General features: G+C 41.5%; 1 protein-coding gene across 1 annotated transcript in view; it reads right to left on the minus strand.

Moving 5' to 3' along the window:
* Positions 1 to 1798: 1798 nt before the first annotated feature.
* Positions 1799 to 16670, minus strand: part of diras1b (DIRAS family, GTP-binding RAS-like 1b) — a 20925-nt gene continuing 6053 nt past the window's right edge. The window contains exons 2-3 of the mRNA XM_034199389.1: positions 6847 to 7188; positions 1799 to 5537 (exon numbers count right to left, since the gene is read on the minus strand). Of these exons, the coding sequence (XP_034055280.1) occupies positions 5250 to 5537; positions 6847 to 7155 (597 nt within the window). The 5' untranslated portion in view covers positions 7156 to 7188 and the 3' untranslated portion in view covers positions 1799 to 5249. The remainder of the gene's footprint in view (positions 5538 to 6846; positions 7189 to 16670) is intronic.

A 16670-nucleotide genomic window follows, 5' to 3' on the forward strand; every position in this document is an offset into this window, starting at 1 on the left:
CACACACACACACACACACACACACACACACACACACCCACACACACACACACACACACACACACACACACACACACACACACACACACACACACACACACATCACTTCAGGGGACATTACATTGACTTACATGCATTTCCTGGAGACTTATCCTAACCATAACCAACACATGCCTAACCCTAACCCTTACCCTTAACCTAACCCTTAACCTTACCCTAACCCTAAACCTAACCAAGTCTTCACCCTAACATTAATGATTCCCCTCATGGGGACCCCATAAGGGAAGCCAGTCCCCACACGTGACTATGTAAACAGATTTAGGTCCCCACAAGTATAGTAATGCTAGACCACACACACACACACACACACACACACACACACACACACACACACACACACACACACACACACACACACACACACACACACACACACACACACACACACACACACACACACACACACACACACACAAACAAAAGAAACTGAGGTATTATATAAAAGTAAAGTCACGATTTCAGGGGGTCGGACAGCTGATTTATGGAGAAGTAATGCTGACAGCTCAGAGCGGAAAACAGCCAGAGAGGGAATCAGGCTTCACTGACAAGGACTGTGTGTGAGAGTAATATGCGTGTATAAGTGTGTGTGTGCAGCTAAGGGCATGCAGTATGTATATTTGTGTGTGTGTGAACAATTCTAGATGACTCATGCAGAAATGAGTAGGCATCCTCCAAAGGAAAGCTTCAAATATCTGACCGAAGATGGTACAACAACAACATCACACACACGCACACACACACACACACATACACACATACACACACACACACACACACACACACACCCCAGAGTGAAGGAAAGCAGATCGGTGGCTAATTGGACAGACACATGGATGCACTCGTGGGCTTCCGCACAGAAAGCAGCAGTGAATATGCTTCATTGATAAATAAGATGAGACAAGCGATGGGAGGACGGGGGCAGAGGTGTCTGTCCTGATTCACACTCACACAGCCCAAGCAACACAACGCACGCTCACTCACTTCCCATGCACGCCTCCTCACATGCACATTTGAACCCTACACAGGCTGTAGGATGTGTAAGCGCTCTCAATATGTTCACACTATTCCTATCAATGGCACAGCCTCTCACTCCAGCTTGTTGTCCATACCGCTATCACGCGCTGTCCCATTGTTTTTCTCTGCCTGCTGTATCATATTCCACGCAGGGACATGGACAGCCTCTTGTAGACGTCAGCAGAACAACAGATTGCACAAACATGCGCTCGCAAGCTGGCGTTTTGCATTAACCCACCAGATGCGTCAAGCTCATATTTATGCAGCGTGTGCACCACTACTGCCGGTAGCAACACATCACATCAGGGCAACTGTCTGAGAGATAAACTGATATTATTTCTAGCTTTTTAACCTTTTGAAGGACACATCAGACAGAAATCACTCCATCCTTCTGGCATCTAAAACAAGCCAGGACAAACTATGTCAATTACAATCCGTTTAAAGCAGGGGTGTCAAACTCAATTTCATTGCGGGCCACATTCGCATCATGGTTGCACTCAAAGGGCCGGTTGTAACTTTAAGACTATATAAAAATATATATATAAATATTTAATATATATAATATAATGTGTTATATTACATCATTGCCTCTGCATTGGATTATTATCGGATAGGGTAATAACTTCATAATTAACTACGTCTGAAAGCAGAAGTCTAGGGCAAATCATTGCAAGTCTCTTCAGTGAGAACGTCACAAAATTATTTAAAAAGAAAAACGAAATTCTGAAAAAAAAAAGTAAAAGAAAAACATTTTGTCATTTTGAAAAAAATGTCTAATTCTGAGGAAAAAATTCTAATTTGAGATGCATTGTGGGACATGTAGTTTATGGGCAACGTGCTTCTGTAAATCGGCATGTAACCATATAATAGACATATTATATTATTTGCAAGCCCTTGTGGGGCCACATGAAATGAAGTCACGGGCCGGATTTGGCCCCCGGGCCTTGAGTTTGACACCCCTGGTTTAAAGTATGAACTGATGGCAAAAAGAAAGAGTACGAGTGAGCATCCCTGGCTTCTAACATGTAAAGGGTACGTTTTACAATGCAACGTTTAGGAGGACCTCACATTAGTGCAAAGGACAACACATTGATAACTGATTCATTCAGAAAACAGAAACGGCCATGGAGTGGCACCTTTAGTTACATATTCACATATCGCTAGTATTATCTGATTGGTATAGCTGAAGAGTGGATGTGTCAAATATATCATGAGCATCGTTATCAAGCTGTAAACTACAGTAAATAGCAACATCGAACCTCCTACTGTAGCAACGACTCCAAGGACTTCCCAGAAAGACAGTTTTTCTTTACATGGGTAACATCTTACTTGAAGCTCTAATAAACATTTCATTCAACTACCGTATGCTTTATGTACAATAACAACACTGTTGGAAGTTGTTATTTGATGGAACAATGCAGGAGGGACATTTTACATCAGGGGTGTCAAACTCAATTTCATCACGGGCCACATTCGCATTATGGTTGCACTCAAAGGGCCGGTTGTAACTTTAAGACTATATAAAAATACATAAATATTTAATATATATATAAACTAATGTATTATATTACATCATTGCCTCTGCATTGAATTATTATCGGATAACTTCATATTTAACTACGTCTGAAAGCAGAAGTCTAGGGCAAATAATTGCAAGTCTCTTCAGTGAGAACGTCACAAAATGATTTTAAAAGACATTTTGAAAAAAAATTCAATTCTGAGAAAAAATGCATATTTAGAAGAAAAAAATTCAAATTGTAGATGCATTGTGGGACATGTAGTTTATGGGCAACGTGCTTCTGTAACCATATTACAAACATATTATATTCTTTGCAAGCTCTTGTGGGGCCACATGAAATGAAGTCGCGGGCCGGATTTGGCCCCCGGGCCTTGAGTTTGACACCCCTGTTTTACATGGTGCTTATAAATGAGGCATCGCTGATTAATAAGCAAGTCTTCAAGTAAAATGTCACCCTAAAGTGCCCAGTGGTTGATTCTGCTGCACACATCTAGACAGAGAAGGAGGACGGATGGAAACAGTTGCTGTGCTTTTGTCCAGAAGAGACGGACACACAGTTAAAACGAGGCATAATCTGCGTCTTTGGGTTTAACAAAACAAGAGCAGATTATCCTCCACTCAAATTGTTGTTCAAACCGCCTTAGAGACGGAGAAAAGTAGGCAAATAATCTGTCCCCCGTCTGAGTCCTACTCGACCTACAATTCTGTGTGGTTACGTCACATCTTTACCGCAGCTAACGGTCACATCATGAAACCCTGTTGTTCAGCAGAACCTCATTGTGCCATGTACCGGACACATAACAACACTTATACCGGTGATCGTGACTGTTTCCTCCGTGTTCAGATGCATGTTCAAGATGAAAATCACACAGATAAAAGGAAGAAAAACGTACAAAAAGGAAATACAAAAAGAAACGATAAAAGATATGCAGTTAAAAAAGTATTGTGCTTTTGGCAGTCCCGTGTATACCGTGTACAATATTCAGAGCTCCTGCGTAGGAACAAAAGGTTTAAACATGCACTTTGGACATACAGCAGAGCTCCACGAGGATATTCTGAGTTAAGCGGAGATCCTTTAAACATAACAGGCAACAACATGAACAATTACAGTCGTGTGTGTGTGTGTGTGCATGTGTGTGTGTGTTTATGATATAAAGTGCAATGTGAGGGCATTGAGGCTGAGCGCCGTTTGTCTTCATGTAGTCAGACAGTGATACTCAGATTGACTTTTTTTGACACTTGCATGAATGCATTTGTGCGCATGCTGTGTCTGTATGTGTGTGTGTGTGTGTGTGTGTATGTGTGTGTATGTGTGTGTGACTCATTCTGTTTCCTGTTTACCGACGCCTGCTTGTGAGAGGTAATGTGACCAAAACAACCAAAGAGGAAACAGAATTAGTGATTCAGGTCACATTAAATAATCTGTATGCAACCATTTTACATGTATCCCTTATTTATTTAATTATCTGTGTGCTTTTTTGTTTAAGGAGGGCTTTTCTGACTCTTACATGACGATATAAAGCTTCATAAAGATAGCAAACAAGAATAAAAAAGGCAAAAGAAGAGACACCTTCACGTGGAAGGGGCCAAAGTAAACTGACATTCTTGACCTCAGGACCGAAAACCTTCCTCTTCGTCTCGGCAATGATTATCCGAGTGTATCATCCTCGTAGACAAGGCAGATTTGATTTTCTGTTTCGAGTGTCCAGCTTCTTTTCCTCCAGAGCTTTTCTGTACTAAATGAAAGTCTTAAAAGGATTGTTGCGTCGTGTCAGTAGCGTGTACGTGCCTACCCGCTGGAAGCTCCTCCACTTCAGATGAGGACATTTAGAGAGTTTGCGGATGAGTTTTTAGTAGAATGACTTCTTGATAAATAATAAGGGTCTTTTTTGAATGTTTCTGGAGAGAGGCTGAGGATGAGGAGATTAAGCGTTAATGCTTCAAACCTCACCCTTTGACTTGTTACTAATGTGCAGGGCGTGTTAGATGGAATATATTTAAATATCCCGTGTGAGTCCTCAGGAGTTGCTCTGGGATGTAGCTGGGTGCGCTAATGTCATTCATGCTAACAGTATCACACCTGTACTTTTCCGGCACGACAGACACCTTGAGCTCGTCATATGGAGTTTCCACAAGAACAGTGAGTTTAACTAAGTGTATCGACTCTGTTACAATTACATTACGTCTATTTGTTATAGTCGGGGGTATGTGAGGGGTGACGAGCGGTGTGAGCTGAGTAGGGAGGACGGGCTTAGGTGAAGAAGTGAGAGAGGACAACATTTGTGTTGGATAACTTTAGAAACCTTCAGTCTTTTTGTTGTTGCTGCTGCAGTCTCTTGTAGTCATTGCAGTCCAAGGTCTTGCGGAGACCCACAGCCAGGTTTTGTGACCGCTTGGATGATGCTACATGTACTTCTTGTTTTAAATGTGCCTCTTGATATTCTGCGCTCATTTCTCCTTTCCACAGAATGCACATTGATGTAAAGATCCAAACTGAAAGCTGTGTTGGGTCAAACAGAGGTGAATGATGAGATTTCCGTTACACCTTCGTAACATTTTGCTCCGAGGATACGTTTAGTGAGTCCTTCCTCTCTCTCTCTCTACTTCCTTTTCTCTGTATTTCTTCCCCACCTGTCTCCACCTCCACCTCCTCCATTTACATCACGCTGCATTTTCCCTTCAGTCTCTCGGCGCGGGACTGCTTCCCCGAGCGCTTTCCGTCGATGTTGAGGCTCATGTTCCTCTTCTTGTCCAGGTTGAGGAGCTCCTGGAAGAGCTCCGTGACGTTGTGGTTGGTTTTGGCCGACGTCTCCATGAAGGCGCACTTCCACTGGTTGGCCTGGGCTTCTCCGTCCTTGGTCTCCACCTCCCGAAGGGTCTCATCGCTCTTGTTCCCCACGAGCATGATGGGGATGGCCTCAACGTTTCCCTTTATGGCCAACACCTGCAGAGGAGGAGGAGGAGGAACATAAGAGACACCTGTTATGTTCTGGCTGGGACGTGCACATCATCAATTATTTACATTTTAAAAAGATTGATTTAACATTGGATAAGAATATTTGTAAACGTCTTTACATCTAGACACGAAATGTTCCTATTTTATTCAACCAAATGAAACATCGTAAATATATTTTGTTTGTTTTATTTATCCGTGTTTTATTTTAAATGTTCGGGGGTTTTCTGTATTGTGCTTCCAGTGGTAGAAAGTGATGGAGTTAATTGACTTTAAGTACTGTACTTCTTTACAGTTGTGGTACTTTTGGTTTCTACTCAAATACATGTCAGTGGGAAATACTGAGCTGTGTACTCCACCACATTTATTTTATACATTAAATTCCTTTTGGGATTAAGGATGCTTACAGAAAATGCTATAACAAATGTAATTCAAATCACCCTCCCATTAAGAGGTTATGGACATTCATCCACACTTTTAAATTGTATTCTAATTCATAAAAGTTATTATAAAATGGACATTTGAGAAAAATGTGTTCACTTTCATAATTCAAGTATATTTTGATGCAAATACTTTTCTGAAGTAAAATCCATTATGCAGGATTTGTACTTGTGAAAACGACATTAAGTACATGATCCAAGTACTTCCTTCATGTCTGAATCATGCAACAACAATAGTTTATTATTATTTAATCAAAAACAACAAACAGCTGTGAATGTATCCTTGTAGCTGGACATGAAGGTGATAAATGCATCCTGGACTTCCATTCTCATTATAATACATGTAGATCACGGGTGTCCAAACTTTTTTTCACCGAGGGCCAACTACAGACAAATATAAGAAGGGCTGGGCCACTCACTAGAGGTATTTTGCCTCATAAGTTAAGTTATAAGTTGGAAAAGTAAATCCAATATGTCAATTGTTCTTGATACTTGAGAATGCCTTCAGAAAGGGTGTCATTTATTGTCTTGCAGCTCATTCCTTAAAACAGAAGCTTCAGATTGATTATAATAAGAGGAAATATGAAGGGTATATTTCAAGGTTGTTACGTACATTTGTTATTGGGCTTTTTTCTTATCAACTTAGATTTGTTAGAACATGTTTTCAACTTGAATTGACTGAATTTATTTGAACACTGGGCTAACTAACACATGAATACCTTGTAACATATATATTCAAGAAGTACAATATAAGACAAGCAGAAGTTTATTATACTTAAGTCATAATTTGCTGAGTGAGGGCGGATTCAAAATGGTAGTAGTAGTTTGGACACCCCTGGTCTAGACACTTATCCACCCACCTGTTGGTAAATGGGTTTGAGCTCCTCCAGGGACTGCTTGCTGGTGATGGAGTACACCAGGATGAAGGCGTGGCCTTTAGAGATGGACAGGCGCTGCATGGCGGGGAACTGGTGGCTCCCCGTGGTGTCCGTGATCTGGAGGGTACACACGCTCTTATCGCAGCTGATCACCTGGCGGTAGGTGTCCTCCACCGTGGGGATGTAGGTGTCCCTGAAGGTGCCTTTCACGAAGCGCAGGACCAGGGAGCTCTTCCCCACCCCTCCCGCCCCGAACACCACCACACGATAGTCGTTGCTCTGCTCCGGCATTCTGCCCCCCTCAGGCTAAAGATAGCGTTACACCTGTGATGTTGAGAGGGGAGGAGGCAGGGAGGGAGGGAAGGGTGAGGGATGGGGAGAAAAGGATCATTTTAGCAAAGAGGTATTTTAGCAAATGAGCTGTCAGTAGATGGAGGAAGCTGGTGGGACTTAACCTCCGCCGGTGGGTGTGAAAGCACTCCAGCCGTCCTCGTGGTCTGACTGCGAGCCAGAGCGCAAATTAGAGAGGATGAGGTTGGTGAAGTGTTTCACCTGACGCAGACATTTCCCTGATCAATACTATTCGCAGAGTCATAGTTTCTCAGTTTCAACCCCAAAAACATTAACGCTTTTTCTCATTTATTAACTTTAGCAACTGCAGCAATCCCTAGAGGAGACGGAGAGTCCTTTGAAGATGGTTGAAGGACAATAACATCGACGTATAATGCAACGCAACGCAATACAAGTCAAACAACAAGGACAAAACAAATGGTATCAACACCTCTCAAACACACACACATTATAAGCATCCCAAAGATTAGATTAGCATTTGTGCACAATCATTTCTGTACATAAGTATTTCACTGATCATCAACTAAATCTGTTTCTTTAGAGATCCAAGCACAAGGTAGGACAGGCCAAACATGTTGGCTGCTCTAATCAATATTTTCTATATTAATATTCGATCTCAAAACGATACAAGGGAAAGATATCATCCGGGCCTCTGCAGTTACTTTGATCTCTACAGAGCCTTCAGGCGTCTTTCAGCGTATGCTTTGGTTTAACAGCCTGCTTTTTGAAAATTGCTTTTGGATCACTCTCTCCGCTCTCAAAGCCTTGTTTTTGCAGCAGCATGCAGGCAGCTGTTTTCAAACAAAACGCTGTACGCTCCCCACTCAACACACAAAAGACAGAGATCAAAGATAGTAACAAGCTGATGAACACAATAAAGCATAAAGGGGGTTAAAATTAGGTAAAATATATCAACAGATGGCCATAAAAGCGACTCAAACAAACAGTGAATGTGTAAAGAAGAAACTATGCTTAAAAGTTTAGATATTAACTTAAAAACTGACGTTCAGGGTAAGCCATCTAGAATACTAGTCATGTGTGTTATATAAAATACCCGTCGTGCACATCTAGTGTTGTACTTGTTAGATATGTAGGATTGTATCTAATATCGTATAGTTTTAAATATACACTATGAAGTAGTTGTTGGGAAAATACTGAATGTACTCTTTCAATATCAGAGGATAGCACATGATAACAAAAGCCCAGCTGGGTACGTTACAGGATGTATGATTACCTAGAAGAAGCTTAAGAGACACTGTGTTGAACATACGATAGCTTTGTTCCAACGATTAAATATGATGACCCTAGGCAGGGGCGGTTCTAGGGGGGGGCAGTGCCCCCCTAACACTGACCTCTGACCCCCCTAACAATGAAAAGTATATATATATATTTTTTTTTAAATGTATATTTTCTGGTACTCGGTTTGCCAAAAAACGCAGGATTTTGTTGCTGTAATGTGAGATTGTGCAGACACCCTTATGTAAAGTAGAGATGTAACTGTTCATTGCCTTTATTTTTATATAAATATGGTGTTAGTGCAAACATTGCACTATAACTTAAGCTGAAGCTAACAGTAATAACTATAATATCTAACTGAAATAAATAAGTGTACTGAAACAAATACCAATAACTGTATTGCATTGTTTTCTTATGCGCAATTACTTCATACTGTCTAGTTCTCTTTTTCGTCCTGCATTTATTGTGCCCCCCTCAGAAAATAACTGGCCCCCCAGTGGCCCCCCCAGTCAAATTGGTCTAGAACCGCCACTGACCATAGGGCAGGGGTCTGCAACCTTTTTGACCAAAAGAGCCATTTTGCTCCTTTTTCCAAAACATTTTTTTGTCTGGAGCCGCAAAACATATGTCATAGTTTTTTATTGTTATATCAGACAAAAACTACAGTTTTTTTGCATTTATTAGGCTATTTATTACATGATATAAAACTGTTAACCTCTAATAAGAAACAAAGAACTCTTATAAAGAGAATTACAAATAATACACAGGCCTACTTTAAAATAAATTAAACACAGCACAGGAAAAAAAAATATTATTAAAATGGGCCCACTTTGAAATAAATAAAACATATAGCTGCACCCTAAAAAGAGTTAAAGGTAGGGTAGGTAAGAATGGAGAAACCAGCTCGAGTGCGCTAGAATTTGAAAGTACTATATATGCCTCTTCCTTCAGACTTTCTTACAGAGTCCCTCCTCCAACACACACGAACGCGCACATGACCAATGAGGGCACGAGATACATTTGTGCACAGATGGAAGGCTGACAGGCAGGTAGGCCATCCAGTTACTTTAGCCGGGCCGGCTCAGATGATTGGTTGTGCTTTTTACAGCGCCACGGCTTCCAGAGATTAATTTTTGTATGGATTTATTGTCAAAGCATTTAATAATATATTCATTGCTATCGGGACGTTAAGAGCATTCCATGGAATATAACAATAAGTGTTTTCTGAAATAAATTACATACCCCATTGAATTATGTCTGAAGATCGTCAGCTGTCTTCCTCTCCCTTGTTGTTCCTCGATACGTAAAGGCTGCACCACCGTTGACAACTTCTCTCTACATATCAAACATACCGGTAAACCAGCATTGTTTGCTGTGAAAGCATATAACTCTGTCCACACAGAATTAAATCCTGTGTTCCTCCGGTACTTTTCTTTGATTTATCCATAGTTCGCTCATCGAGCCGGGGGTCAGGTTATTCGCCTCCAAGAAAAGGCGCTCGCGCGGGACCGTAGTAGGATGTGACGCATATTTTAGTTGACCTAATTCAAACCGTTTTGTTTTTTATTTATGTGTCACAGTATCACCTCAAAATACAAGATACGAAACATTTTCAACCATGCAATACAATATAAATAGTCCTACAAATACTTTTATTTTATTTCCTTCTTATTTTTGTCTAAACTCAAGGGAGCCAGAGCAGAGGGCTTAAAGGGCCGCATGCGGCCCGTGGGCCGCCGACCCCTGCCCTAGGGAGATAGGCATATGACCGTCATGTTTATTTCTTACGCAGGCCTTAGCTAATCTGAACTAAGCATTGAATACTGCTTTGAACCGGTATTCCTCCATCTTGTGACTGTAACTCCTTCTCTGTTCAGGAACAAGTTGTACCACATGCTCTGTACTGTATGTGACAACTACTTCCATTCTTGAGAGGATCATAAATACATGGATCCTGATATTGAAGCTGAAGCCAGTGATATTTTTCTAACAGAAGTAAAAAGGACATCATTCTAAAGCCATGATGAACTGGATTTGCAGTCGACAGCATCACCGAACCTGCTGCAACTCATACATATGCATCAGAAGAAGACCCTCACACCTAATCTATCGCTATCTTTGTTGTGCTGGAGTCTCTGCTGAGCGTATGTGCATGATTACGCATAGTATCTGATGCATTATTTATCGGCTGTGGATCCAAACCTGCTTTGAGGTCCCATAACAAGATGCCCATTCAGTTGTGATCATGTGCAGCTCCATAAGCTCTAGTTGTAATGAAACAGTAAATTGACATCAATACTAGACGGAATAAGTGGATTTCTGTCATGCTTGCACTGCTGGAATCCACTATTGATGGCAGGGCCTCTGTAATTGCATTGCCAGTTTGGAGATAATATCAGTCGAGGAGTTCAAAATAAATGAGGGTTCAGGGAGTGCCTCTTGAGTTTTATAGTCAATCTATAGCTGTAAGTCTGGATGATGTGCAGGAGCGGGAACACACAGCCACGCGTTTGATTTGCAGATGAGTCTTCTGATCATATGCCTGCATGCTGTCCACTCTGTTAACTCTTTAAGGTCAGGGAAAGCAGAACATCGTGTTTAATTGCAGGGGTGTCAAACTCAAGGCCCGGGGGCCAAATCCGGCCCGTGACTTCATTTCATGTGGCCCCACAAGGGCTTGAAAAGAATATAATATGTCTATGATATGGTTACATGCCGATTTACAGAAGCACGTTGCCCATAAACTACATGTCCCACAATGCATCTCAAATTAGAATTTTTTCTCAGAATTTGACATTTTTTTTCAAAATGTTTTTTTTTTTACTTTTTTTTTTCAGAATTTCGTTTTTCTTTTAAATAATTTTGTGACATTCTCACTGAAGAGACTTGCAATTATTTGCCCTAGACTTCTGCTTTCAGCCGTAGTTAATTATGAAGTCATTACCCTATCCGATAATAATCCAATGCAGAGGCAATGATGTAATATAACACATTATTTTATATATATTAAATATTTATATATGTATTTTTATATAGTCTTAAAGTTACAACCGGCCCTTTGAGTGCAACCATAATGCGAATGTGGCCCGCGATGAAATTGAGTTTGACACCCCTCTACGGGGATTTACAACTCTGGAGAACTGCAGTTAAATCTTGTAAAAAAGATTTCCACTGTGATTTTTAACCTTTAAGTTCTGCAATAAATGCTTTAACCTGCAATCACTCATTTGAACTTGTTTGCAAATTCATCCAGCAGTAAAAGTGCAACATGATGATGCATTTTGAATTGTTGTGTTGCTGTCGACCTAAAATGTGAAAACACATCATCAACTTGAAGATTGAAGCAGCTGTAAATACTGTTTACAACAACAACGCATCCCAATGATCTGCAGCAGTCCTCAGTTTTAAGGAGCTTTAAGGACACTTTCAGCCCACTGCTTTGATTTGATTTGGCCCGCTAACTTTCGGTTCACTCTCAATAAGACCAGGAGGCTGTTTTCATCACAGAAGCTTTGACTAACCCTCTGTGTCCTCTCGCCAAACGGCAGACAGACAGGATAGCGACTACCTGGTGAACTAATGGATGGAGCTGTGGAGAAGTCATTACTCGACTATTTCTCAGAAGGACTTATCACAAACAAGACTCCAAATGAATGCTAATGATGAAATCCCAATCTATGCAATGTTTGTGAGCCACAGCCGCAGTGGGCATGTTGTTGAGTCCCAGGACAAGACGCCTCACCCCAGGTTGCTCCTGTGGGGATCGTCCACAGTACTGAGTGTTTGTGTTGCTTTGGATAAAAGCGTCTAACAAGTGACATGTGATTTAAAGATCCCCTATTATACTGTTCTTCATCAATATATTATAGTTCTCAGATATATACAGAACATGTCTCTGAAGTGTTTGGCTCCAAACACCAAACAGATCATTGCAGCATCCCAATACCCCCTCTGTTTCAGCCCTGTTTCAAAAGTGATGATTCTGTGTCTGTTACTTTAGATCAGTGGTCGCCAACCAGTCGATCGCGATCGACCGCGAGTGTGGTGCGGGTAGATCGCGGACCGTTAAAAAAATAAATAACAAAAGAAATAAAAATAATAATGTTTGAAAAATACGTTTTTAGTTGTAAACCTATCATCCACCACCCCGTTAGCAGGTGCCACTTGATTGACGTATATTTGAGACACATCAATAGTATAATACATTAATAACCGTGCTTTACGTGAACCTCATCATGACACAAGAGAGGACGCCAGGAATGCAATTTCCCGTGTTCAGTGAATGCAACAGAGGCAAGTCACAAATCAGAGAGTTGCATGGAAATACACGTGTACTTGTGTCATTCAAGCTCGGCTCTGTGTGTGTGTGGCAATAGCGCATTTAGTGTGATCGAGAGAGAGGGAGAGAGAGGGACCGGTGCTAGCGGGGACCGTGATGTTAGCATCTGGTTAGCTAGCTGCACTAATGGACATAATGAGCTGTTTCCACAACAAGCTGCGAACTAAAGGACTCTGAGTGTTTAGAACGGTTTTGTCACAAATGATTCAAAAGATTATTTCCGCGGCACACCTTCATATGATCATTATAGTTATACAAACAATAAGAGAATAAATGAAAAACAGGTATGAAATACTTTATGGCAGTAAAACAAGAATACAGTTTAAAAGGAGAGTGATTTGTAAAATACCCATAAAGAAAAAGAAAATCTGTTTACAGTTCTGTTTCAAATGGGTGCTGAGAGAGGTATCCATAGATTACATTACATTGCATTTAGCTGATGCTTTTATCCAAAGCGACTTGCAATAAGTGCGTTCGACCATCAAAATACAACTTGAAGAAAACAGAATCATAAAAGTACATCAGGCTTCATAGAGCAAAAACATTTCAAGTGCTACTCAACTGGCTTTAGATAAGCCAGTCCTTTATTAGTATAAAAGTGCTTCGTTAATAGTTCTATCGCTCGAAGTGGAGTCGAAAGAGATGAGTTTTCAGTTTGCGCCGGAAGATGTGCAAGCTATCTGCCGTCCTGATGTCAATGGGGAGCTCATTCCACCATCCTGGAGCCAGGACAGCAAACCCACGTGTTTTCGCCGATGGGAACTTGGGTCCCCCTCGCAGCGAGGGCGCAGCGAGGGCGCAGCGAGTCGTTTGGCTGATGCAGAGCGTAGTGCACGCGCTGGGGTGTACGGTTTAACCATGTCCTGGATGTAGGAAGGGCCAGATCCATTCGCAGCATGGTAAGCAAGTACCAGTGTCTTGAAGTGGATTCTAGCAGTTACCGGAAGCCAGTGAAGGGAGCGGAGTAGTGTGGGAAAATGTAGGAAGGTTGAAGACCAGACGAGCCGCTGCATTCTGGATGAGCTGCAGAGGTCGGATGGCACATGCAGGTAGACCAGCCAGGAGGGAGTTGCAGTAGTCTAGGCGTGAGATGACGAGAGCCTGGACCAGAACCTGAGTCGCTTCATGTTCATAGATCTCTTCATGTTGCTCTCAAAGTGCACCAGATTGATTCTTTCAACTTCAATATTTAAAAAAAAAAAATCTTCCCAGGGGAGCATCCCCCCGGACCCCCCTAGAGGAGGTGAGGACCTAGAGGAGGTGAGGTCCGCCCCCCACTTATAAAAAATAGCACTTTACCCCTGCCTATATGCCGTGAGCTGATTATGGAGCCTTCATTGTAACAGTAATTCAGATGCAATTAGCCTATATAAAAGGCCTCACATTGGAAGCACTGTCTGGGCCGTCTTTTTCACTCAATTCTGCAATAGGTAGATCTCGCCTTTCACCTAGGCCAAGGTCGGTGATCTTGGGCTTAAAAAGGTTGGTGACCACTGCTTTAGATGACAATAAGGAGCCCCTCCCCACGCCCCTCTGAGAGAGATTTGGTTAAAAATAACTCAATGGTGCTCTAGGAGGAGATTCAGGTGATAAGGGGAGGGGGGGGGGGGGTTACCTTGGTTGGTGATTGGCTAATGGTTACACAAGACAAAACATCGTTATGACATCATAAAGTGGCCAAAATCTGATCAGCTCATTTTCAGACAGGTTTTTATAGAAATGGATCAGGACAAAAAGAGAGAGAATCTTTGTTCCTGAAACTTTCAGAGTCTCTTTCCACAGAGGGGACACATGTTGATGTAGAAGAGACATGAAGAAGAGGGGACACATGTTGATGTAGAAGAGACATGAAGAAGAGGGGACACATGTTGATGTAGAAGAGACATGAAGAAGAGGGGACACATGTTGATGTAGAAGAGACATGAAGAAGAGGGGACACATGTTGATGTAGAAGAGACATGAAGAAGAGGGGGACACATGTTGATGTAGAAGAGACATGAAGAAGAGGGGACACATGTTGATGTAGAAGAGACATGAAGAAGAGGGGACACATGTTGATGTAGAAGAGACATGAAGAAGAGGGGACACATGTTGATGTAGAAGAGACATGAAGAAGAGGGGACACATGTTGATGTAGAAGAGACATGAAGAAGAGGGGACACATGTTGATGTAGAAGAGACATGAAGAAGTGGATTTTGCATCATAGGTCACCTTTAACATCTACAGTGTTTGTTGTTCTAGTACCCAGAAATGTATGCATGTTGATAATAACTGTAACAATCTAGGAATATAGAATCATTTCAGATGACAGATGGGGCAGGAAACCAGTTCAGTCGAGAACAGTTGAGCAAGATGAACCTCTTCACATCAACATGTTAATAACAATAGCTTCTTGCACGGGACTTTTCTTGACCCTAAAAGTCGATCTGTTCGCAGAGAGTTTGCCTTAATTTTTCTATCCCAAACAAATTCGGCCAAACATGGGATTTCTTGCCCTGACTGACTTATTTTTAGCGGTGTAGCTTTGTTCCAAAATCTCAGCGGCTTGGGGAGTGCAGTGTTATTTTTAGAGATGGAAATGGAGGCCAACACGACCAAAAGAAGAACTAATAAACCAGACTTTAGAACGAAAACTGCAGTGCTGTTAAAGTACTGATCATTTTACAGTTATTACTAAATACCACAATGAAATGTATTTTTAAAAATGCAGCGTCTACTTCAGGTAGGGCTGCTCGATTATGGCAAAAATCATAATCTCGATTATTTGGGTCATTAATTGTATTTGCGATTATTAAATGCGATTATTCATTGACTTTGAAAACATCCATTTATTGGAGAAGATTTTTTGAACAGTATGTTTTTAACAGTTGATTACCCTGAACTTTAAGTGATTTTAAATGCCATTTTCTTAATCTCTTTCATTTTTTGTAAAGCACTTTGAATTGCCTTGTGTTGAAAAGTGCTATATAAATAAACTTGCCTTGCCTTAAGTATAATTCAACTGAAAAACCCAAAACAATTATTTAAAAAAAAGTAATAATAATAAAAAGATAATCGTTTTATTTCGATTACGTTGTTTTCGTAATCGTTGCAAGCCATAATCGTAATCGCGATTAAAATACGATTAATTTAGCAGCCCCAACTTCAAGCCAAATCTATATCCCTATAATGAAAACGTACAGACTGGTATGATTTCTGAGCTATTCGTGCGTCTCTGATGGAGCAACACACTCCTGTACATGCTATGTTTCCGATATGCATACTCTCTTTATGCATCCGTTGCCTCTTAATATAAGCATCCGCTCCCTTTCTCTTCCGTCTCCTCCTCTCTCACTCCCCAGGCCTCCATGCTTTCTGATCAATAAACTAAAGCCGCTGTGGTTTTGATCGATGTGGCTCGTCTGCCTGGGCCCCGTCAGTCTGTCATCCTGCCCCGCTTAGTGCCTGTTTTTTAGACGGGGATTTCAGCTCCACAACAACGATCCTGCTCATCAAAACCTTCCTCCCTCTCTCCCGCCTTTCACCTGGACTAAAATTAGATGCCTCCCTCCTTCCGTCAGCAGCTATAACAGCACACACAGGTGCAACCTCACAGTGACACACGTACATATGAAAACACACACACACGCCTTCTACATTTGTCCTTGACACCAGGCCTCTGAGATGAATGACATTCCTTCCAACGCAAGCTGTCTCTCCCTCTGTCTCCGTCCTCTGCTCTTGTTTTATTTGGAGTGAGAGGACTGCAGTTCCTTAATGGATTAATGGTACACTATAAATGCATCTGTGGCACTGCAGCCAAACTCCATTAGCAGATAGCTTTGGCACAGACCAAACAGGCCTCCCCTCGCCTCATTCAGAAAACAGAAGCAACCCAGC

This window comes from Gymnodraco acuticeps, unplaced genomic scaffold (assembly GCF_902827175.1).
Source record: "Gymnodraco acuticeps unplaced genomic scaffold, fGymAcu1.1, whole genome shotgun sequence".
NCBI classification, from domain to species: domain Eukaryota; kingdom Metazoa; phylum Chordata; class Actinopteri; order Perciformes; family Bathydraconidae; genus Gymnodraco; species Gymnodraco acuticeps.